Consider the following 25839-nt stretch of genomic DNA (forward strand, 5'->3'; position numbering starts at 1 on the left):
AAATGTGGTCAAATACCAGCCAGTGAGACTCTGCTTCTACTTCAGGAATGTAAGATCTGCCATTCTGGGTCACAGCAAAGGTCCATCTAGCCCAATATCCTGTCTCCTACAGTGGCCAGTACCAGAGCTTCAGGGGGAGTGTACAGAGCAACCAATTCTGAGGAGATCCATCCAAACCTTCCCCTCCTGGCTTCTGGCTATCAGAGATTTAGGGCCACCTACAGCATGAGGTTGAACCCCCGATCATCTTGACTAATAGCTGTTGATAGACCTATCCTCCATAAATATATCTAGTCCTTTTTTGAACCCATTTTACAATCAGCCATCAAAACATACCAGGTTAACAGGGTGTCAAGGTTCCTTCCCCACTTTGAACTCTAGGGTACAGATGTGGGGACCTGCATGAAAACCTCCTAAGCTTACTTTTACCAGCTTAGGTTAAAACTTTCCCAAGGTACAAACTATTTTACCCTTTACCCTTGAACTTCCACTGCCACCACCAAATGTTAATCTGGATTACTGGGAAAATGTTGTTTGGAAATGTCTTTTCCCCCAAAAAATCCTCCCAACACTTGCACCCCACTTCCTGGGGAAGGTTTGGTAAAAATCCTCACCAATTTGCATAGGTGACCACAGACCCAAGCCCTTGGATCTTAGAACAATGAAAAAAGCATTCAGTTCTTGAAAAGAAACATTTCAATAGAAGAAACAGTAAAAAGAACAGGACCACCTCTGTAAGATCAGGATGGTAAATACCTTACAGGGTAATTAGATTCAAAACATAGAGAATCCCTCTAGACAAAACCTTAGGTTACAAAAAGGACACACAGACAGGAATATTCATTCTATTCAGCACAACTTATTTTCTCAGCCATTTAAAGAAATCATAATCTAATGCATATCTAGCTAGATTACTTACTAAATTCTAAGACTCCATTCCTGTTCTGTCCCCGGCAAAAGCATCACACAAACAGACACAGACCATTTGATGTTCTCCCTCTTCCCAACTTTTGAAAGTATCTTGTCTCCACATTGGTCATTTTGGTCAGGTGCCAGCGAGGTTATCCTAGCTTCTTAACCCTTTACAGGTGAAAGGATTTTTCCTCTGGCCAGGACGGATTTTAAAGGTGTTTACCCTTCCCTTTACAGGGTGTTGGGTGAAAACAGTACTTCCTCTTTGTTGTAGTTAACCTGCCTATTAATTTCACGGGGTGACCCCTGCTTTTTGTATTTTGAAAACAAAGCATGTGGCCCATTATGCCCACTCTTTTGGGATTGAGAAACATTCTCCTTTGATCATGAGTCTATCTTGCTTAATACATTGTAACAAAACTGTGGGCTCAAATTAATTAATTACTTTATTATTAATTATTATTATTATTATTACCATAACACCTAGCCATACTCCACTGTGCTAGGAGCTGTACAACATGTATTGCATGATTTACAGTAGTATCTAGGATCCCAGTCATAGCACTTCCAGGTGGCATGTATTATTTGTTAGTTGAGTTACAGTAGCACCTAGTATCCACAGGAATAACCTAAGACCCCATAATGTTAGGTGCTGCACATTACTTATTAGGTGTATTATGGTAGTGCCTATGAACCCCAGTCATAGAGCAGGACCCCATTGGGCTAGGTGTTGCACAAACACAGAACAAAAAGACAGCCCTTGCCTCAAGGGGATTACAATCCAAGTAGCACTACACATGTTACTATTCTACACATCATGGCCACTTGGACCTTCGTGACAAGAACACAGATGGTACCCAGATCTCTCCTATTTCTGTAACACAGGCCCCTGTTGCTTCAGCTAAACAAATATCTTCAATAGCTGTAAAATGTATAGGGCTTGTGAAATGCAGTTGAATAGTTCCGATTCCATCCAGCAGAAGGCACTGGTGATACACACACTTGCAAAATCATTAAAATATTCTGTCTCTGTCTTCCTTAGGATTATAGCCTAGGTGCTAAGGGTAATGCGATCTTTATACTTACACAGATTCAGATATATAATGATTGTATGTGCACTAACCATAGTGCTGAGATTACCAACATTAGTGCTTGTGAGGTTTTTTAATTTTTTTTAAAAGAAATTATCTTTGTTTTAATTCTGCGGCAGTCATTGGAACTGCAACGGGAATGAATTTGGCTCATTTAGTTTTTGCAACAGTGCTAGGAGGGAGACAACAATCATATAAGCTAACACATTCTGCACTGTACTTCAGTATCACACAAAAATTGTGAGGCAGGACTCAACACTGCTAGACAATAGCACTGGCAAATGATGATATTTCAGATAAGAACTGAAAACATTGATTTCTGGTGCCTGTTTGTATGATACAGGTACAATAATGTATGTAAGATTTATGAAGCTAGAACCAGAAAAACAGACCCTGGTAGTCACCTTTGGCTAGAGGCACTTTGAATGGCTGAGTTAATGTGGGACTGCACTGCAGACCATTGAATATAAAGATGTTGGGGAAGCATTTATATAATGGAATGAACTGATATTGCTCTCTGCTTTGTGTCTTTGATAGTCACAGCACAGAGACTGTAATATAGCATTGCCGATAACATTTGTGCCTAGGATTTTCAAGGGAGCTTAAGGAAAAAGTTGCCCACCTCTCAGAAATCTCAGCCTCAGTGGCCATGTTATTCCCACTCTTCCTGTAAACAAGCGCTGAAACTAAGAGCGCAGTTCTTACTTAGGTAAGTAGTTCCATGAACTGTAATGGGACTGTTAGTGTAGTGAAAGAACTACGAGCACAAATAAGAATTGCATGACTGAGCCCCATTGTCTGAGCATTGTTTGTACAGAGTTCTCAGAATTTTAAAAACAGTATCAGAAAAGAACAAGTTAGGGTCACTGACTGGAGTATCCTTTCATTTCAGATCGACTCTCAGGAGAGCTGGGTAAGTTGAGTTGTTTTAAATTATCCACTTATTCTTTAAATGAAAATTATACTTATCACTCAAGTATTAACTAGATTAAAACAGCATGGAGATGAGTGTGCTATAAACACACAGTAAGCAGACAGAAGATATTTTAAACTCCATTGTATTTCACTATGCCATAGATTGTCAAGGCAGTAATTGCTTTTTCCCTGTGTAGATTTCAGAAGAGCTCAGAGCTATGCAGGTAAGCCGCAGTGCATACAGTAAACTTGTTATCTACAAATTCTGAGATATTTTCTTTCACAGATTAACATTTGAATTGAAAATCATCCCTTGTGCATTAACTGGACATATTTACAGATGATATAAACATATGTTATATCTCCCAATCCATCTGTACCTTAAATTCTATTGTATTTACCTGGTTTCCACAGCAATAATTATTTGTTAAGCACTAACTACAAGCTCAGTGCTGTAGAAACACAGGGAAGGTCTGGTCCCTGTCAAGAACAGTTTACAGTTGAAGACCCCAGTCCAGCACAGTGTTTAAACACAAGCATAACCCTAAACATATGAATAGCCCTGTTGTCAGTTGTGGGCTATGTGTGCATTCTCCCTGTGTGCTATGCCGTCTCTGCGCAGACAGCTGACACAGCAAATCTCGATCGAAATGCTCAGTAAGACCACAGACATGGTTCAGTAGTGAATCATAGAATATCAGGGTTGGAAGGGACCTCAGGAGGTCATCTAGTCCAACCCCTGCTCAAAGCAGGACCAATCCCCAATTTTTGCCCCAGATCCCTAAATGGCCTCCTCAAGGATTGAACTCACAACCCTGGGTTTAGCAAGCCAATGCTCAAACCACTGAGCTATCCCTCCCCCCCAAACCTCCTGGCCAGGTTTATTGTCAATGAAGCATGGTAATAGCAGCTGGCAGACTCTACGGGGATATTAAGACATGTATGCCTGTTACAATGGACTCAGTTCAGTGAGCAGCAGGACTCTCCGCTCCCCCCTAGTGCAGACAGACAGACACCCCCTCTGTGACCGCTCCTTTATACACTGATACAAAAACGTAACGTGTCGCTCCTCTGAAATGGTTAGTTACCACCCTTTACCTCGTACCTGTTGGTTCACTCAAAACATCTCTATCCATCACACTGTCATCCTGACCTTATCTTTAGGAGGGGTCAGTGTGTCCCGGTACTATCTTTGGGGAGTTTATTTACACTGAAACCTTGTATCTGGGTGTTCTGGTACTTCCCATCTGGAATGTGTTTACCTGAATACTTTGTGTTTAGGAGTGCTTGTGTTTTTGCAATGCCAGTGTTTTTCCTTGCCAAGTACATGTTGCTGGATATGAGTCAACAGTGTGCCCTTGTTGCCAAGAAGGCCAACGGCATTTTGGGATGTATAAGCAGGGGCATTGCCAGCAGATCGAGGGACCTGATCGTTCCCCTCTATTCGACACTGGTGAGGCCTCATCTGGAGTACTGTGTCCAGTTTTGGGCCCCACACTAGAAGAAGGATGTGGAAAAATTGGAGAGAGTCCAGCGGAGGGCAACAAAAATGATTAGGGGACTGGAACACATGAGTTATGAGGAGAGGCTGAGGGAACTGGGATTGTTTAATCTACTGAAGAGAAAAATGAGGGGGATTTGATAGCTGCTTTCAACTACCTGAAAGGTGGTTCCAAAGAGGATGGATCTAGACTATTCTCAGTGGTAGCGGATGACAGAACAAGGAGTAATGGTCTCAAGTTGCAGTGGGGGAGATTTAGGTTGGATATTAGGAAAAACTTTTTCACTAGGTGGGTGGTGAAGCCCTGGAATGCGTTACCTAGGGAGGTGGTGGAATCTCCTTCCTTAGAAGTTTTTAAGGTCAGGCTTGACAAAGCCCTGGCTGGGATGATTTAATTGGGGATCAGTCCTGCTTTGAGCAGGGGGTCGGACTAGATGACCTCCTGAGGTCCCTTCCAACCCTGATATTCTGTGATTCTATGTATCAGATAGTGAACCTGCAAGCAGGCATCTGCTTTGTAACAGGGACTGACTTTAGCTGATAGCCTCACTTTTGCTAACTTTGCTTTATAGCAGCAGGGCCTGACTTTACATTATTGGTTACCTAATCAATAGAGAAAAATATTCACACACTACATGTTATGGATAAAAGCTAAATGGGACTTATGTCTTATAAAATGATTTTGTGTGTATGTGTGTTTCTGCAACAGCATGTTGCTGTCGTGGGTTAATACTAGTAATGTTTTACCTAAGAAGAAACTTCAGTGAAGAGAGGATGTGTGCCTTGCATACTAAGAGAAGAAGGGTCACCAGGAAAAAGAGGAAGCATGGAAAAAGGCATAAAGATGAGGGGGAGAAGAATAAACAGGGAATGTTGGGGTGAGAGTCTGGTGGAGTGAAAGAGGGAATAGTAAGAGATGAAGGTGGAGAGGCAGGTGCCCTGTGTAGAGGTTTGAAGATGTTCACTAAAGGCGTGGGAACATCTGAGTAGCACGTCCACCAGCCATCCAGCCACAACAGGGCAGGGTGGGTCAGAGTGATGTGTATGCAATATGCTCCTTATTGCTCCTTACGGCTGCTCACAAAGGAGCAGCTTGTGTCTAACCTCCAGAAATTGCTTCCTTCTGGCCCAAGCCAGCAGATATCGCTCCATTGGAGCAAAGATAAATCACGAGGGAACTTAGCCAGCGTTTCTGCTGCCTTACTTCAGTACTGAAGTGTAAGATCAGGGAAAGCTCCCCATGCCCCGTCCCTGCCCCAGTGCTGGACTTTGCCTGCAGAGTGTGTATTGTCATACAGTACCCGTTATGTTGATGTTTATATGAATTTGTCATTTTAAAATTCATTGCTCCCCTGGTTTATTCCCTGTCTCTTCTCCTTACACTGAGTGTACCTGATTCACTCCTTACTAACCAGGGGACTATTCCGGTTTCTCTCCCCAGTTCCCATCACTCTGGATCCGGATTGCAAACACCCAGAACTCAAAGTGTCAGAGGATCAGAAAAGAGTCTGGCAAGAACCTGCATCTCCTGAGCTGGATGCAGCCTCTGGGGCCCTGCTCGTGGTGGGGAAGGAGGGGTTTGTGGCTGGGAGGCAGTACTGGGAGGTGGAGGTGGGGGAGAAACTGGACTGGGAGCTGGGGGTCCTTAGTCAGTCGGTGAGGGACAGAGTGAAAAAAGAGAAGGCAGAGAAACTCCCTGAGGAGGAATATTGGTCTCTGAAGAGGTCCCAGGGAGACTTTTTTTCAAACATAAAAAATGCTGAGATTGAAAAGAAGGATATACCATATAAAGTGATTGGCGTATTTCTGGATCAGGAAGAGGGAAAAATCTCATTTTATGAGGCAGGGGTGATGTTCCTCATCACAACTATCCCTGTCAAGTTTACTGAGAAACTTTTGTATTACCCATTCCTCAGTCCAAGGAACAACAGAGGAGAGCAGAAACCACTAGCCATCCACCCCATCAGAGTCCCTATTCCTTTAAAGCCTCTGAGAAAGGAAAGATGAGATCTAGTTACTTTGGAGAAGTAAAACTCAAAACAGAGGGGAGAAAGGAATGTAAACATGAACCATCAGAAACAGTAAAATAAGCAAAGTAGAAATTGAAGATTAAATAAAACATAAAACAGAAGAAAAAGACAAAAACGCTTGTCATAGGCTGGGTGATTCAGAAGTTGAACTCAATACATTCTGAAAGGAATGAGACTTGTCTTCATAGAAATATTTTTATTTAACTTTCTGTTGCATTTTTTAAAAAATACTTTATGACAAAATCTTGCAGGGTTGTGTTGAGATGAAGGGGAAATGAAAGTGTGATATTGCAAATCAATGTAGCAATAGTCAGAAAAGACACCACTATGGATGGCTACCCACAGAGAAGAGGATAAAATCTTGCAGTTATTCAGTTGCTGGTTAAGAGTCATACAGGAATGGTTATGAAGAAAAATGAAATTTCTAATACAAACCCTGTACCCCAAAAAGCATATTAGTTCTTCCCTGTGACATCTAAAGCAATACTATTCAGAGAGAGTTTGATTATGCAATATATTTAAAAATTAAGGTTAAGAATAGAGTCTAACTTTATGCCCTCTTGGAAGTTCTGGGATGTTTTTACTGACATTTTAATGTGGTTAGACCACAAGGAATGGTGTTGTCATTTTGATGTATTTTTTATTAAACTGTCCAATATTTCAGTAAACCTTGAACCTGCCTCTGGATGTATTTCTCTGATGGGGACAATTTCCTTACTTTGGTTCTATTGATCTCAGTACATATAGTAGCTTTGTTAATACATTATATAAATCTGTAGGTACTCCTGAGTTTCTAATTTAGCTTAAGCAACAGAAAATTCATTATATTCATCAGAAATCTTGAAGTAGTTAGTTAATACTGACCCCCTGGGCTTCATATTCTACATTTCCTAGCTCAAGCTATTTAGGAATTAAGATAAGTCACAAAGTGTTAGAAACTTTCTCAAGAAGCAAAGCCCCTTTGTGTCTCCAAAACACCTGCCCAGTTCATCTCAAATATTATTAAAAAAAAAAAAGCTTTTCTGCAGATGGAGGACAAAAGAGAGTAGATTATAATACTTGTCCTTACCAGATACTGAGAGGGAGGCAGTGTTGCTGAGTCGACTCCCTCAGGGAGCGGATGGGTAGGATCCCCTGGGGGACTAACATGAAGGAGAAAGGAGTCCAGGAGAGCTGGCTGTATTTCAAGGAATCCCTGTTGAGGTTACAGGGACAAACCATCCCGATGTCTCGAAAGAATAGTAAATATGGCAGGCGACCAGCTTGGCTTAACGGTGAAATCCTAGTGGATCTTAAGCATAAAAAAGAAGCTTACAAGAAGTGGAAGATTGGACATATGACCAGGGAAGAGTATAAAAATATTGCTCGGGCATGGAGAAATGAAATTAGGAGGGCCAAATCGCACCTGGAGCTGCAGCTAGCGAGAGATGTCAAGAGTAATAACAAGGGTTTCTTCAGGTATGTTGGCAACAAGAAGAAAGCCAAGGAAAGTGGCTTAATGAATGAGGGAGGCAACCTAGTGACAGAGGATGTGAAAAAAGCTAATGTACTCAATGCTTTTTTTGCCTCTGTCTTCACGAACAAGGTCAGCTCCCAGACTGCTGCGCTGGGCATCACAACATGGGGAATAGATGGCCAGCCCTCTGTGGAGAAAGAGGTGGTTAGGGACTATTTAGAAAAGCTGGACGTGCACAAGTCCATGGGGCCGGACGAGTTGCATCCGAGAGTGCTAAAGGAACTGGCGGCTGTGATTGCAGAGCCATTGGCCATTATCTTTGAAAACTCGTGGCGAACGGGGGAAGTCCCGGATGACTGGAAAAAGGCTAATGTAGTGCCAATCTTTAAAAAAGGGAAGAAGGAGGATCCTGGGAACTACAGGCCAGTGAGCCTCACTTCAGTCCCCGGAAAAATCATGGAGCAGGTCCTCAAAGAATCAATCCTGAGGCACTTACATGAGAGGAAAGTGATCAGGAACAGTCAGCATGGATTCACCAAGGGAAGGTCATGCCTGACTAATCTAATCGCCTTCTATGATGAGATTACTGGTTCTGTGGATGAAGGGAAAGCAGTGGATGTATTGTATCTTGACTTTAGCAAAGCTTTTGACACGGTCTCCCACAGTATTCTTGTCAGCAAGTTAAAGAAGTATGGGCTGGATGAATGCACTATAAGGTGTGTAGAAAGTTGGCTAGATTGTCGGGCTCAACGGGTAGTGATCAATGGCTCCATGTCTAGTTGGCAGCTGGTGTCAAGTGGAGTGCCCCAGGGGTTGGTCCTGGGGCCGGTTTTGTTCAATATCTTCATAAACGATCTGGAGGATGGTGTGGATTGCACTCTCAGCAAATTTGCGGATGATACTAAACTGGGAGGAGTGGTAGATACGCTGGAGGGCAGGGATAGGATACAGAGGGACCTAGACGAATTGGAGGATTGGGCCAAAGAAATCTGATGAGGTTCAATAAGGATAAATGCAGGGTCCTGCACTTAGGACGGAAGAACCCAATGCACAGCTACAGACTAGGGACCGAATGGCTAGGCAGCAGTTCTGCGGAAAAAGGACCTAGGGATGACAGTGGACGAGAAGCTGGATATGAGTCAGCAGTGTGCCCTTGTTGCCAAGAAGGCCAATGGCATTTTGGCATGTATAAGTAGGGGCATAGCGAGCAGATCGAGGGACGTGATCGTCCCCCTCTATTCGACATTGGTGAGGCCTCATCTGGAGTACTGTGTCCAGTTTTGGGCCCCACACTACAAGAAGGATGTGGAAAAATTGGAAAGAGTCCAGCGGAGGGCAACAAAAATGATTAGGGGTCTGGAACACATGACTTATGAGGAGAGGCTGAGGGAACTGGGATTGTTTAGTCTGCGGAAGAGAAGAATGAGGGGGGATTTGATAGCTGCTTTCAACTACCTGAGAGGTAGTTCCAGAGAGGATGGTTCTAGACTATTCTCAGTGGTGGAAGAGGACAGGACAAGGAGTAATGGTCTCAAGTTGCAGTGGGGGAGGTTTAGGTTGGATATTAGGAAAAACTTTTTCACTAGGAGGGTGGTGAAACACTGGAATGCGTTGCCTAGGGAGGTGGTGGAATCTCCTTCCTTAGAAGTTTTTAAGGTCAGGCTTGACAAAGCCCTGGCTGGGATGATTTAATTGGGGATGAGTCCTGCTTTTGAGCAGGGGGTTGGACTAGATGACCTCCTGAGGTCCCTTCCAAGCCTGATATTCTATGATTCTATGATTCTATGAATAGATCTCTGGCGTGAGGTTCATTAGATCTGGTTTCTGTTCTCAGTTCTGCTGGGGATAAGGAAACTGACCTCCTTTGTGAGATCTAATGATGAAAAGTGCTGTGTAAAAGTTGGATGTTATTATTACTCGAAACACCAAATATATGTTCTTTTCCTTTTTTATTCTACTTATTTTAGTTTTATTTTCAAACATTATTCTTCCTCTATAGGGAATCTAAAGCTGCTTATTTCAACACAACTACAATTCAAAAATATCTGGTACTTTAAAATCAATTTGAACATCACCTGTCCAACAAATACAACCTGAAATAATCCATTTGGTTAATACAGCATCCTCCTATCTGTATATATTTACCATTTAGATTCCTGAACACTGGCTTTTCCATTATACCAACTTCCTTCCATTCTTTAGTGTATCCAAATAAACTGTCCTGAGTAAAATCCACCTTGAAGATTTGGTGCTCTTGTACACAGGCTGGGTGGGTCAATGGGCAGAGTAATTTTGAGGAGGCAGATTTACTGAGGTGCAGTTGTGTCAGGATCAAATTATGCCATGTAAGTGCCCTAGAAGGGCAAATTTGGAGGGCTAATTCCGTATGAGCATATTACGGGGTGCAATTCCTCTGCTGAGTAGATTAGTGGAACATTTAAACCAGAAACACATTATGAAGTTTAATTCCCCCTGGCGCAGAGGTTATAGGATAGAAGTCCACCAGGGTGAAAGATTGGGGCGGGGCAGTTCATCTTGGGGGTAAATAATGTTATTTGGCCCCTCTTCTCTGGTTCATCTTTTGGGGGTTCTGGCCAGGCTTATACACCCTGCTAACAGTGGCTGGATGGGTAGGGCCACCAGTGGGGAGATACAGGGCCCTTATTATTGGGTGGTCCAAGTTGGGCAGAAGCTGCACCCCGTCTGAGCCAGGCCCCTGCAGAACCTGGAGCTGCCTCAGGACCCAGTTGCCAGGGCAATGCACTGACAGAGCAAAAGCCCTGCCTGAGCAGCGTGACATCTGAATGCCCTGTGGGATGCAGAGAGGGCAGGAAGGGGAGGGGCGCACAGTATTATTAAGATGGGTTTCTGGGGCCTGTCCTTATTGTGGATTCGTCCTCTAAAAGTGAGGATCAATCTCCCAAGGGTCCATATGAGGGGTCACCCCCTCCCACAGCCTCAGCCCCATCACCTACATGTTAGGGCTCTCATGAAATCAGTAGCACCACCATAGCTTGGCAGGAAACAGACTTCCATTCCTGCAAAAATGTTGGCGATTTCAAAACAATGTCCTGACCCACACTGCGATGAAATGAGATCTGTCAATTTTTTCCCAAAAGCCAGAGACAGAGATATCAGAGGAAGAAACCCAGCCGCCCCTAAATAGTTCACTCACCTGGCTTGTATAAAACAACTTCCTGACAGCCTTTGCAAGTGCTGATGAGGCTGCCTTTGACAAAGATGGCCTCCACCTCCCATAGTTTGCTGTTAAGATGAAGCCAGTCAGTTGTCAAAGGAGATGGCCAGTTGTTGATCTGTCAAGAGGTGAGAGAATACTGTGAGGAGAAGGGAAACAGAAGGGATATAGGGAAGGAGGGTGAGGAACTAAGGTAATATTGGGAGAGGGGCAGGGCAAGTGAGGCCGGTGGGCCGGCTGCTCAGTGGAATGACTCTGTGTGGTTGAGTTTCAGGAGGAAGGTGCATAGATGGAAGTCTCATGGGAGACCCTGATATCTGCTGGGAGAGCAACACAGCGGTGCACAGACAATCCAGAAAATTTTTGGAAAATGTAGGGGACAATTTCCTGCTGCAAGTGCTGGAGGAACCAACTAGGGGAAGAATCATAGAATAGAATCATAGAATATCAGGGTTGGAAGGGACCTCAGGAGGTCATCTAGTCCAACCCCCTGCTCGAAGCAGGACCAATTCCCAGTTAAATCATCCCAGCCAGGGCTTTGTCAAGCCTGACCTTAAAAACCTCTAAGGAAGGAGATTCTACCACCTCCCTAGGTAATGCATTCCAGTGTTTCACCACCCTCTTAGTGAAAAAGTTTTTCCTAATATCCAATCTAAACCTCCCCCACTGCAACTTGAGACCATTACTCCTCGTTCTGTCATCTGCTACCATTGAGAACAGTCTAGAGCCATCCTCTTTGGAACCCCCTTTCAGGTAGTTGAAAGCAGCTATCAAATCCCCCCTCATTCTTCTCTTCTGCAGGCTAAACAATCCCAGCTCCCTCAGCCTCTCCTCATAACTCATGTGTTCCAGTCCCCTAATCATTTTTGTTGCCCTTCGCTGGACTCTCTCCAATTTATCTACAAGGAAGAGCTCTTCTTGACTTGCTGCTCACAAACCAGGAAGAATTAGTAGGGGAAGCAAAAGTGGATGGGAACCTGGGAGGCAGTGACCATGAGATGGTCGAGTTCAGGATCTTGACACAAGGAAGAAAGGAAAGCAGCAAAATACGGACCCTGGACTTCAGAAAAGCAGACTTTGACTCCCTCAGGGAACTGATGGGCAGGATCCCCTGGAAGAATAACATGAGGGGGAAAGGAGTCCAAGAGAGCTGGCTGTATTTTAAAGAATCCTTATTGAGGTTACAGGGACAAACCACCCCGATATGTAGAAAGAATAGTAAATATGGCAGGTGACCAGCTTGGCTTAACAGTGAAATCCTTGCTGATCTTAAGCACAAAAAAGAAGCTTACAAGAAGTGGAAGATTGGACAAATGACCAGGGAAGAGTATAAAAATATTGTTCGGGCATATAGGAGTGAAATCAGGAAGGCGAAATCACACCTGGAGTTGCAGCTAGCAAGAGATGTTAAGAGTAACAAGAAGGGTTTCTTCAGGTATGTTAGCAACAAGAAGAAAGTCAAGGAAAGTGTGAGCCCCTTACTGAATGAGGGAGGCAACCTAGTGACAGAGGACATGGAAAAAGCTAATGTACTCAGTGCTTTTTTTGCCTCTGTCTTCACGAACAAGGTCAGCTCCAAGACTATTGCACTAGGCAGCACAGCATGGGGAGGAGGTGACCAGCCCTCTGTGGAGAAAGAAGTGGTTCGGGACTATTAAGAAAAGCTGGACGTGCACAAGTCCATGGGGCCGGATGCGTTGCATCCGAGAGTGCAAAAGGAGTTGGCGGATGTGATTGCAGAGCCATGGCCATTATCTTTGAAAGCTCATGATGATCGGGGGAAGTCCCAGACGACTGGAAAAAGGCTAATGTAGTGCCCATCTTTAAAAAAGGGAAGAAGGAGGATCCTGGGAACTACAGGCCAGTCAGCCTCACCTCAGTCCCTGGAAAAATCATGGAGCAGGTCCTCAAGGAATCAATTCTGAAGCACTTAGAGGAGAGCAAAGTGATCAGGAACAGTGAGCATGGATTCGCCAAGGGCAAATCATGCCTGACTAATCTAATTGCCTTCTATGATGAGATAACTGGTTCTGTGGATGAAGGGAAAGCAATGGACGTGTTGTTCCTTGACTTTAGCAAAGCTTTGACACGGTCTCCCACAGTATTCTTGCCAGCAAGTTAAAGAAGTATGGGCTGGATGAATGGACTATAAGGTGGGTAGAAAGTTGGCTAGATTGTCTGGCTCAATGGGTAGTGATCAATGGCTCCATGTCTAGTTGGCAGCTGGTATCAAGTGGAGTACCCCAAGGGTCAGTTCTGGTGCCGGTTTTGTTCAATATCTTCATAAATGATCTGGAGGATGGTGTGGATTGCACCCTCAGCAAGTTTGCAGATGACACTAAACTGGGAGGAGAGGTAGATACACTGAAGGGTAGGGATAGGATACAGAGGGATCTAGACAGATTGGAGGATTGGGCCAAAAGAAATCTGATGAGGTTCAACAAGGACAAGTGCAGAGTCCAGCAGAGGGCAACAAAAATGATTAGGGGACTGGAACACATGACTTATGAGGAGAAGCTGAGGGAACTGGGATTGTTTAGTCTGCGGAAGAGAAGAATGAGGGGGGATTTGATAGCTGCTTTCAACTACCTGAAAGGTGGTTCCAAAGAGGATGGACCTAGACTGTTCTCAGTGGTAGCAGATGACAGAACAAGGAGTCTCAAGTTGCAGTGGGGGAGGTTTTGGTTGGATATTAGGAAAAACTTTTTCACTACGAGGGTGGTGAAACACTGGAATGCGTTACCTAGGGAGGTGGTGGAATCTCCTTCTGTCAAGATTCCTTCCCCACTCTGAACTCTAGGGTACAGATGTGGGGACCTGCATGAAAACCTCCTAAGCTTACTTTTACCAGCTTAGGTTAAAACTTCCCCAAGGTACAAACTATTTTACCCTTTGCCCTTGGACTTCCACTGCCACCACCAAACTTTATCGGGGTTCCTGAAAAAACGTAGTTTGGAAACATCTTTCCCCCCAAAATCCTCCCAACCCTTGCACCCCACTTCCTGGGGAAGGTTTGGTAAAAATCCTCACCAATTTGCATAGGTGACCACAGACCCAAACCCTTGGATCTTAGAACAATGAAAAAGCATTCAGTTTCCTTACAAGAAGACTTTTAATAGAAGTAAAATCAGGATTACCCTAATTACAGGGTAATTAGATTCAAAACACAGAGAATCCCTCTAAGCAAAACCTTCAGTTACAAAAAAGACACACAGATAGGAATATTCATTCTATTCAGCACAGCTATTTTCTCAGCCATTTCAAGAAATCATAATGTAACACATACCTAGCTAGATTACTTACTAAGTTCTAAGACTCCATTCCTGTTCTGTCCCCAGCAAAAGCATCACACAGACAGACACAGACCCTTAGTTTTTCTCCCTCCTGCCAGCTTTTGAAAGTATCTTGTCTCCTCATTGGTCATTTTGGTCAGGTGCCAGCGAGGTTACCTTTAGCTTCTTAACCCTTTACAGGTGAGAGGATTTTTCCTCTGGCCAGGAGGGATTTTAAAGGGTTTTACCCTTCCCTTTATATTTATGACACCTTCCTTAGAAGTTTTTAAGGTCAGGCTTGACAAAGCCCTGGCTGGGATGATTTAACTGGGGATTGGTCCTGCTTTGAGCAGAGGGTTGGACTAGATGACCTCCTGAGGTCCCTTCCAACTCTGATATTCTATGATTCTATGTCCTACATTATACAGGAGGTCAGACATAACAATCCCTTCTGGCCTTAAAAACTATAGATTTAGCCTCACATGCTTATTAGCAAGATTGTCTAGTGAACCAACTCACTCAGCAATTTGGCTCTCTTAACCTCTTAGCCACAAGTGAGTAAGAGAGAGAGAGTGTCCACACAGGATTTCACTTCTCTTATAGATTGTGAAATGATATCAAGAAAAATAAGTTTTCTTGAGGTACCACTGACTGCAGTGCACTTTGAGGCACAACATCTTTGTTTGAACTTGATGATGAAAGCTCCTCAGATTTACATGAGGGGAGAAACCCGTACAAAAGCTCAGTGGGAAAGAGAGGCTGGGAATTTCCCTCTAATGAAAAGATCAGTTCCCAAATTCTGATAGACCACATAAGCTACTTTTGTACACAAGGTGCTGCCAGTGGGGCAATTCCCCCAGACTCCGGGCTGTTTAGGCAAGGCATGCAGGTCAGAGGGATGGTTTTCTGAGCCCCAGGTACTCTGGCGAGACAGTAAGGGACAAAACCGACAAGAAAAGCCAACCACCATCAACACAAAGAAACCTGCTGGAACCTTCACTATTGAAAGTTCCATTAACATAGAACCAGGATCAGATAATGAAATCTCCTCCAAAGCAATCGGCAACATGCTAAAAACAGCGAGCGAGTCTAGAGTCCTGATTTCAAATGAGTGCACATTGTGGTTAGTGACTGTAGAATCAGTAAAGAGGTTGTCTGATTAATGAGAGGGATCCGAGTTTTTTCACTCCTGTTGTGGTAAGAAATAAATGCCCAGAGTTTGTCTGACCTAGCAGATGGAGCTCTGTTCCTCAGTGTGCTGCTGACCCACTGAGTGACACTGGGTGTCAAGGCTGAATCCCCACTCTGTCACTTTGAGTGCAGAAGGTGGGGGCCTGCAAGGATTCTAAAAATTAATACTTGCCACTCCAGGCTTTTATTACACTCCCAAGGTTACAGCTTCTTTCTGATCTTGGCTTGGTAAACACAGCCACCACCCAAATGCAAAAAAAAAAAAACATGCCCTGTCCAATAATTTCTTCTAGGTATGGAGGATGAATTTTTATATCTGGTTCAAGCCTTACACAGCATTCCTGCTGCCCTCTGTTCTTCTCTTTCCCGGAGAGATCCAAAACACAAAACAAAGGGAAGTTTTTTTCCCCCATTTAAAAAAGTTCTAGCCCTCCCATTGGGTCTTCTGGTCAGGTGCCCACTCCTTTTTGTCTTTACCTGGGGGACTTTTTAAGCCTTTACAGGTAAAGCAAGTAAAGAACAGCTACCAAGAGAGATTTTACAGCTAACTGGCTGGCTGGCTGGGTGGGTGTCCATCAAAGGGAGCTATCCCACCACTTTATTTATCACAGGCCCCCAAATCATAGATGGTGCTGGCCAGCCTGGTTCAGGTTGGGTCCACACCAGCTGGGATTTCTTCCTGGAGGTTTAGGGAACAGAGTTAATAAGATATATGCACCTCTAATTTCACTAGTTACAGGAAGAACTAAACAGTACTTTTTACATTTCAAGGACTACAGTGACTTAGAATGCAGGGACATTTTCAGCCAGCTGATTCTGGGAAACCTTCCCTGGAGAGTGCATCAGCCACTTTGTTAGAGGCTCCTGAAATGTGTTGTATTTCAAAATCAAAGTCTTGAAGAGCTAAACTCCACCAAAGAAGTTTTCTGTTAGTCTTTTTGACTGTGTGAAGCCACTTCAGTGCAGCATGGTCAGTCTGCACGTGGAACCGCCATCCCCAAATGTGTGGGTGTAGCTTCTCCAGAGCATACACAATGGCGTAACATTCTTTTTCTGAGACTGACCAGTGGCTTTCCCTCCCAGCAAGTTTTTTGCTGAGAAACATGACAGGATGGAATTGTTGATCGGTCCTTTCTGCATTAAAACTGCTCCTACGATGAACAGTTGATCGAAGACCAGGGCCCTCAGTGCAGGGTCAGATGTAAGGGCCGCCTTAAGCTGGTTAAAGGCTTTCTGACACTTCTTAGTCCACTGAATGGCATTTGGCTGTTTTTTCCTGGTTAGGTCTGTCAGTGGGGTGTCAATGTGGCTGTAGTGTGATACAAATCGTTGGTAATACCCGGCCAAGCCCAAGAAGGATTGGACCTGCTTCTTTGACTTAGGGACAGGCCAATTTTGGATAGCATTTAACTTAGCCTGTAGGGGGTTGATAGTACCTTGACCCACCTGGTGTCCAAGGTACGTTACCCTGTTCAGGCCTATTTGACACTTTTTGGACTGAATGGTTAATCCTGCTTCCCTTATGGACTGGAAGATAGCTTGGAGTGTTACAGGTGTTCTGCCCATGAAACTGAGAATATAGCCCCATCGTCGAGGTAGGTGACAAATTCCCCAAATCCCTGTCACACTGTGCTGTTGTGACAACTTGCAAAGCCCTCCAAGTTTGCACTTTCACCAGCATTTGCACAACTAGGGACACTCCCAGCTGCAGTCAAATGCAGGCTCTCTAACAACCAGCCACCTGTGCAAGTCACATTTCTATTCAGTTTTTTGCAGTCCGATGCCATTGTTTACATGTTAGTTTGAACTTTCCCAGGAAAGCTCAGATGTGGATTACTTGAATAATCCCTTCACATTATGTTGACCAAATCTGTTTTATATGCTTCCTACAGCAAACACTTTAAATACAACGCTCATAACTTCAAATATAAAAATGACACATGCATACAAATAGGATGAATATATTCAGTAAATCATAACCTTTGCAAAGATATGTTACATGGCATATCTAGCATAAAACATATTACAGTTATGTCATATTTACACTCATAAGCATATTTCTATAAAGCATTATGGGGTGCAACGTCACAAAGGGTAAGAGAAAGACAGTGGAGGGATTAAAGAAGGTGACTGACAGGTGAGGCAGTGAGACACAGAGCAGGTGAGAAGCCTGACTTGACCTCTTGTGGTTTAAATGGAAATTGGGAAGTGAGGTTCAAGCTGGGGCAGTAAGAGAGGAGTAGGTTGTGGGAGATGTGGAAGCATGAGATGACCAAGGACTGGAGAAGCATTTTAGTCATAGGGATAGGCAGGGCATGGTGCATTGTTGAGATGTTGTGAAGAAAAAACAAACAGACAAGGTTTGTCAGCAAAGTGACAAATTGAAGATAACACCAGGGTTGTGAGTCTGTGCACCAGGGTGAAGACAAAGCTGTCACCAGCAGTGGAGAAAGGCAGGAGAGTGAAGGTCTTGGGAAGAAGACTGAGTTCAGTGTTAGCCATATGGCATTTAAGCTGGCAGCAGGACAGACAGGGGCTAATGTGAGCATTCCCAGAGCTCTCCAGGCAGAGCAGGGAACCCGACTGCAGCATCTTAAGTGACCGTGCTGCTTGACGCTCCCCTTCATGCTGGGAGCTCTGGCATGGACCGTGCCTCTGGAGGATCGAGCCTGAAATAAGCCTCTAATTTAAAGACAAATAAAGCAATTCCAGAATAGAGCTTCACTCCAGGATTAATTCACCCTTTCAGTCCAGTTTTTAAAGCACTTGTGGTTTGTAACATAACACTAGAATTTCACATCCTTCCGGTCAGTTGTGGTGTCCTTACAATGCGTCAGAGCATTGTGTGATTTTTGCCTCAAGGTGTTTGCGTGTGTGCATGCACGTTATACGGCAGATAAGGTTTAGCCCTGTAAGATCCTGAGCACTCTGACTTCATCCAATGAAGCAGTTGCAGTCAATTGAACTACTCATGTTCTGATGCACTTTGCTGGGCTAGAGAGCTCAGCACATTTCAGGATCAGACCCCTAGTACTTTTCATAATAAGTTTTCCATAGCAACACATAAGAAGAATCCTGCTTCTCTTCACTAAAGGCGTGGGAACATCTGAGTAGCACGTCCACCAGCCATCCAGCCACAACAGGGCAGGGTGGGTCAGAGTGATGTGTATGCAATATGCTCCTTATTGCTCCTTACGGCTGCTCACAAAGGAGCAGCTTGTGTCTAACCTCCAGAAATTGCTTCCTTCTGGCCCAAGCCAGCAGATATCGCTCCATTGGAGCAAAGATAAATCACGAGGGAACTTAGCCAGCGCCCCTGCTGCCTTACTTCAGTAGTGGAGTGTAAGATCAGGAAAAGCTCCCTATGCCCTGTCCCTGCCCCAGTGCTGGACTTTGCCTGCGGAGTATGTATTGTCATACAGTACCCGTTATGTTGATGTTTATATGAATTTGTCATTTTAAAATTCATTGCTCCCCTGGTTTATTCCCTGTCTCTTCTCCTTACACTGAGTGTACCTGATTCACTCCTTACTAACCAGGGGACTATTCCAATTTCTCTCCCCAGTTCCCATCACTCTGGATCCGGATTGCAAACACCCAGAACTCAAAGTGTCAGAGGATCAGAAAAGAGTCTGGCATGGACCTGCATCTCCTGAGCTGGATGCAGCCTCTGGGGCCCTGCTCGTGGTGGGGAAGGAGGGGTTTAAGGCTGGGGGAGAAACTGGACTGGGAGCTGGGGATCCTTAGTCAGTCGGTGAGGGACAGAGTGAAAAAAAAGAAGGCAGAGAAACTCGCTGAGGAGGAATATTGGTCTCTGAAGAGGTCCCAGGGAGACTTTTTTTCAAGCATAAAAAATGCTGAGATTGAAAAGAAGGATATACCATATAAAGTGTGGAAGTATAACATTGTATAAGTATAATGTTGTATAAGGGGACATGCTGGATACATTGTATATGAGAGGGCATGCCAAAACATGTTACAAAGTATCTGAGGGAACACACGTAGGGACAGTTAGCTTTTGAATGGAGAAGCAATTAAGATAGAGCCAGCACGTCTAAGAAGCAGGCATCAGAATGGAAGGTGTGAAGGAAAATTAGTTAAGTTAACTGGAAGCTGTTAAAGGAGATTGTTATGGGTGGCAGGTAATTGAAGATACGTGACTGGTCTCAGGGATCTCGAAGGGTGGTGACTAAAATCTTTTTCTTCTTTTGTCTGTAACTTCTCTGTAACTTGTTCTCCAAAAAACTGTATAAATTAAGAGACACAAGCCCCACTCGGGGGGCTCACTACTAAATGTATTAGCAGAGCAGCTTTGCTAATAAAACAGAGTGGTCTGATAAATTGTGAATCTGAGTCAAACTTTGACAAAAGTGATTGGTGTATTTCTGGATCAGGAAGAGGGAAAAAATCTCATTTTATGGTGCAGGGGTGATGCACCTCATCACAACTATCCCTGCAGAGTTTACCGAGGAAATTTTTGTATTACACATTCCTGAGTCCCAGGAACAAAACAGGAAAGCAGAAACCACTAGCAATCCAACCCCATCAGAGTCCCTGTTCCTTTAAAGCCTCTGAGAAAGGAAAAATGAGATCAAGTTACTTTGGAGAAGTAAAACTCAAAACAGAAGGGAGAAGGGAATGTAAACATGTGAAACAGTAAAATAAGCAAAGTAGAAACTGAAGATTAAATGAAACATAAAACAGAAGAAAAAAAGACAAAAACGCTTGTCTATGCTTGTTGACTCAGAAGTTGAAATCAATACTTTCTGAAAGGAATGAGACTTGTCTTCATAGAAATATTTTTATTTAACTTTCTGTTGCATTTTTTAAAAATAGGAAACTACTTTAATGACAAAATCTTGGGGGGGGGGATGTGTTGAGGGGAAATGAAAGTGTGATATTGCCAAATATAGCAATGTAGCAATAGTTAGAAAAGACACCATTATGGATGGCTACCCACAGAGAAAAGGATAAAATCTTAAAATGATTCAGTTGCTGGTTAGGAGTCATACAGGAATGGTTATGAAGAAAAATGAAATTTCTAATACAAACCCTGTATCCCCAAAAGCATATTAGCTCTCCCCTGTGATATCTAAAGCAATAATATGAAGAGAGAGTTTGATTATGCAATATAGAAAATTGAAAAAATTAAGGTTATAAATAGAGTCTAACTTTATGCCCTCTTGGAAGTCCTCAGATGTTTTCCGCTGCCTTTTTATGTGATTAGACCTCAAAGAGTGGTGTTGTCATTATGATGTATTTTTTTATTAAACTGTCCATATTTCTGTAAACATTGAACCTGTCTCTGGGTGTATTTCCCTGATGGGGATAATTCCCTAACTTTGGCTCTATTGATCCCAGTATGTATAGTAGTTTTGTTAATATATTATATAAATCCATAGGTACAGTACTGCTGAGTCACAAATTTAGCTTAAGCAACACAAAATTCATTATATTCATCTGAAACCTTGAAGTAGTTACTTTATACATGACTCCTGGGCTTCATATTCCATTTTTCCCATACTGGCTCAAACTGTTTAGGAATTAAGATGAATCACAAAGTGTTAGGAACTTTCTCAAGAAGCAAAGCCCGCTTGTGTCTCCTAAACACCTGCCCAGTTCATCTCAAATAAACAAAAACAAAACTAATCTACAGATGGAGGACAAAAGAGAGCAGATTATAATATTTCTCCTTATAATTGGAATTATATAATGATACAATATATATTTTATATAAACCAGATACCAAGAGGGAGGCAGTATTGCCTAGTGAATTGATCTCTGGAGTGGGGTTCAGGAGACATGGTTTCTGTTCTTAGTTCTGCTGCTCTGCTGGGTGACCTTGGCCCAGTCATGGTCTCTCTGGGCCTCAGTTTCCCCAACTGTACAATGTGGATAAGGAAACTAACCTCCTTTGTAGAACACTTTGAGATCTACTGATGAAAAGTGCTATATAAAAGCTGGGCATAATTATTACCTGGTGTTTTAAAATCATTTTGAACATCAACTGTAGAACAAATACAACCTGAAATAATCCATTTGGATAATACAGCATCATGCTAGCTGTAAATCATAGAATCATAGAATATCAGGGTTGGAAGGGACCTCAGGAGGTCATCTAGTCCAACACCCTGCTCAAAGCAGGACCAATCCCAATTAAATCATCCCAGCCAGGGCTTTGTCAAGCCTGACCTTAAAAACCTCTAAGGAAGGAGATTCTACCACCTCCCTAGGTAACGCATTCCAGTGTTTCACCACCCTCCTAGTGAAAAAGCTTGTCCTAATATCCAACCTAAACCTCCCCCACTGCAACTTGAGACCATTACTCCTTGTCCTGTCCTCTTCCACCACTGAGAAGAGTCTAGATCCATCCTCTTTGGAACCACCTTTCAGGTAGTTGAAAGCAGCTATCAAATCCCCCCTCATTCTTCTCTTCCACAGACTAAACAATCCCAGTTCCCTCAGCCTATCCTCATAAGTCATGTGTTCCAGTCCCCTAATCACTTTTGTTGCCCTCCGCTGGACTCTTTCCAATTTTTCCACATCCTTCTTGTACTTTGGGGCCCAAAACTGGACACAGTACTCCAGATGAGGCCTCACCAGTGTTGAATAGAGGGGAACGATCACGTCCCTCGATCTGCTAGCCTTTTTCCAGTCGTCTGGGACTTCCCCCGATCACCATGAGCTTTCAAAAATAATGGCCATGGCTCTGCAATCACATCCGCCAACTCCTTTAGCGTGCTTGGATGCAACGCATCCGGCCCCATGGACTTGTGCTCGTCCAGCTTTTCTAAATAGTCCCGAACCACTTCTTTCTCCACAGAAGGCTGGTCACCTCCTCCCCATGCTGCACTGCCCAGTTGTTCAAGGACAAGGAGCTGACCTTGTTCGTGAAGACAGAGGCAAAACAAGCATTGAGTACATTAGCTTTTTCCACATCCTCTGTCACTAGGTTGCCTCCCTCATTCAGTAAGGGGCTCACACTTTCCTTGACTTTCTTCTTGTTGCTAACATACCTGAAGAAACCCTTCTTGTTTCTCTTAACATCTCTTGCTAGCTGCAACTCCAGGTGTGATTTCGCCTTCCTGATTTCACTGCTGCATGCCCGAACAATATTTTTATACTCTTCCCTGGTCATTTGTCCAATCTTCCACTTCTTGCAAGCTTCTTTTTTGTGTTTAAGATCAGCAAGGATTTCACTGTTAAGCCAAGCTGCTCGCCTGCCACATTTACTATTCTTTCTACACATCAGGATGGTTTGTCCCTGTAACCTCAATAAGGATTCTTTAAAATACAGCCAGCTCTACTGGACTCCTTTCCCCCTCATGTTATTCTCCCAGGGGATCCTGCCCATCAGTTCCCTGAGGGAGTCAAAGTCTGCTTTTCTGAAGTTCAGGGTCCGTATTCTGCTGCTCCCCTTTCTTCACTGTGTCAGGATCCTGAACTCAACCATCTAATGGTCACTGCCTCCCAGGTTCCCCTCCACTTTTGTTTCCCCTACTAATTCTTCCTGGTTTGTGAGCAGCAAGTCAAGAAGAGCTCTGCCCCTAGTTGGTTCCTCCAGCACTTGCACCAGAAAATTGTCCCCTACACTTTCCAAAAACTTCCTGGATTTTCTGTGCACTGCTGTATTGCTCTCCCAGCCGATATCAGGGTGATTGAAGTCTCCCATGAGAACCAGAGCCTGCAATCTAGTAACTTTTGTGAGTTGCTGGAAGAAAGCCTCATCCACCTCATCCCCCTGGTCCAGTGGTCTCTTAGCAGACTCCCACCATGACATCACCCTTGTTGCTCATGCTTCTAAACTTCATCCAGAGACTCTCAGGTTTTTCTGCAGTTTCATACTTGAGCTCTGAGCAGTTATACTGCTCCCTTACATACAGTGCAACTCCCCCACCTTTCTACCCTGCCTGTCCTTCCTGAACAGTTTATATCCATCCATGACGGTACTCCAGTCATGTGAGTTATCCCACCAAGTCTCTGTTATTCCAATCACATCATAATTCCTTGACTGTGCCAGGACTTCCAGTTCTCCCTGCTTGTTTCCCAGGCTTCTTGCATTTGTGGATTGTGTATGATATGCTTATCATTTAGATTCCTGCACCCTGGCTTTTCAATTATACCAAATTCCTTCCGTTCTTTGGTCTATCCAAATCAACTGTCCTAAGTAAAATCCATCTTGAAGGATATTTGGTGCTCTTGTATTCAGATGGGGAGGTCAATGGGCAGAGGTATTTTGAGGAGGCAGATTTACTGAGGTGCAGTTGTAGTCAGGAACGAATTCGATTATGGGGACATTCAACTAGGAACACATTAGGAAGTGTAATTCCTACCTGGGGAGAGATTATGGGGTACAAATCCCCCAGGGTGAAAGATTGGAAGGGCAGTTCCTCTTGTGGGTAGATAATGTTATTAGGCCCCTCTTCGGTACATCTTTTGGGGGTTCTGGCCAGGCCTATTGCCCCTGCTGCCAGCAGCTGGCTGGGCTGAGCAACTAGTGGGGTGATATGGGACCCTTATTGTTGGGTGGCCCATGCTGGGCAGGAGCTGCTCGCCCTCTGAGCCAGGCCCCTGCAGAGCCTGGAGCTGCCTAAGAAGCCAGTTGCCAGGGCAACGCATTGATAGAGCAAAAGCCCAGCCTGAGCAGAGCGATATCTGAATGCCCTGGGGGATGCAGAGTGAGCAGGATGGGGAGGGGGGCACAGTATCATTAAGAGGGGTTCCTGGGGCCTGCCCTTATTGAGGAGTCATCTCCTAAATGTGATGGTCAATCTTCTTAGTGTCCATATGAGGGGTCACCCACTCCCACAGCCTCAGCCCTATCATCTGCAAGTCAGGGCTCTCATGAAATCACTAGCACCACCATAGCTTGGCAGGAAACAGACTTCCCTTCCTGCAAAATGTTGGAGATTTCAAAACAATGTCCTGACCCACATTGGGATGAAATTGAGATCTGTCAATTTCTTCCCAAAAGCCAGAGACAAAGGGAGATATCAGAGGAAGAAACCCAGCCACCACTAAATAGCGCACTCACCTGGATTGTACAAAATCCACGTTCAAGCCTCTTCTCTAGCTCATTTAGAGGAGCAATTTGAACTTGCATCATTCACATCATCGAGTAGTTCCCCAGGTACAGGGATGCTGGCAGATAAGGTCATGTCAGAGTGTATTCAAGTCAATATACTTGTATATTAGTATAGATCAAAATGAGTGCAAATGTAAGATTGTATTCAGATGTTTAAACTTCATGAAAATTAGTGGAATGTTACCCATATTGTTTTTACTTGTCTGTTGTTGTTATAATGTAATTGCAAACACTTACATTGTGTATACTCCTCTGACTAAATAACTCATCAAAGAAATCTTGGGAAATGCTAAAGAAGGACTTGCATCCAGTTTTGAGCCCCCCATTACAGAAAGGATGTGGACAAACTGGAGATAGTCCAGCAGAGGGCAACAAAAACGATTAGGGGGTTGGGGCACATGACTTATGAGGAGAAGCTGAGGGAACTGGGCTTATTTAGTTTGCCGAACAGTGAGGGGGGATTTGATAGCAGCCTTCAACTACCTGAAGGAGAGTTCCAAAGAGGATGGAGCTTGGCTGTTCTCAGTGGTGGCAGATGACAGAACAAGGAGCAATGGTCTCAAGTTGCAGTGTGGGAGGTCTCGGTTGGATATTAGGAAAAGCTATTTCATTAGGAGGGTGGTGAAGCAGTGGAATGGGTTACCTAGGGAGGTGGTAGAATTTCCATCCTTAGAGGTTTTTAAGGCTCGGCTTGACAAAGCCCTGGCTGGGATGATTTAGTTGGGGATTGGTCCTGCTTTGAGCAGGGGATTGGACTAGATGACCTCCTGAGGTCTCTTCCAACCCTAATCTTCTATGATTCTATGAGTTACTGTCTTTAACAGAAAATGCTAATTTCAAAGCAAGTGGCCATTATGCATGGTGGTCAGAGGTCAAAAGGCTAAGTGTATTCCTCACTCATTGTTATCTGTTCAGGAAAAGTTAGCACATGTGACTCCATTTTGGTTTGGGGCCCACCATTGTTTAAATGCCAGCACATCATACACCAGGAGGAGTAATCCTTAGATATCAAATCCCTGTGAAAATCCTCCTCCTTGCCTCCAGCCTGCCTTGACTCCCAGTATCTGGTTTTTGTCAGTCTCTAACTCCCTGTCTCTTGGCCTTGATGTGAGGCCTCCCATCCTGATAATAAAAGTTACTGATGCATAGCTTTAGGACCATGCTGTGTAATTAACATACTGGTATAGCAC

At 44.0% G+C, this 25839-nt stretch overlaps 1 protein-coding gene across 1 annotated transcript in view; it reads left to right on the forward strand.

Moving 5' to 3' along the window:
- Positions 1-7107, forward strand: part of LOC311512031 (butyrophilin subfamily 3 member A1-like) — a 28604-nt gene extending 21497 nt beyond the window's left edge. Inside the window, exons 11-13 of the mRNA XM_084613020.1 lie at positions 2896-2916; positions 3116-3142; positions 5861-7107. Of these exons, the coding sequence (XP_084469146.1) occupies positions 2896-2916; positions 3116-3142; positions 5861-6426 (614 nt within the window). The 3' untranslated portion in view covers positions 6427-7107. The remainder of the gene's footprint in view (positions 1-2895; positions 2917-3115; positions 3143-5860) is intronic.
- Positions 7108-25839: the final 18732 nt, after the last annotated feature.

The sequence above is a fragment of the Lepidochelys olivacea genome (assembly GCF_965140295.1).
Source record: "Lepidochelys olivacea isolate rLepOli2 genome assembly, chromosome: 23".
Taxonomy (NCBI): Eukaryota; Metazoa; Chordata; order Testudines; family Cheloniidae; genus Lepidochelys; species Lepidochelys olivacea.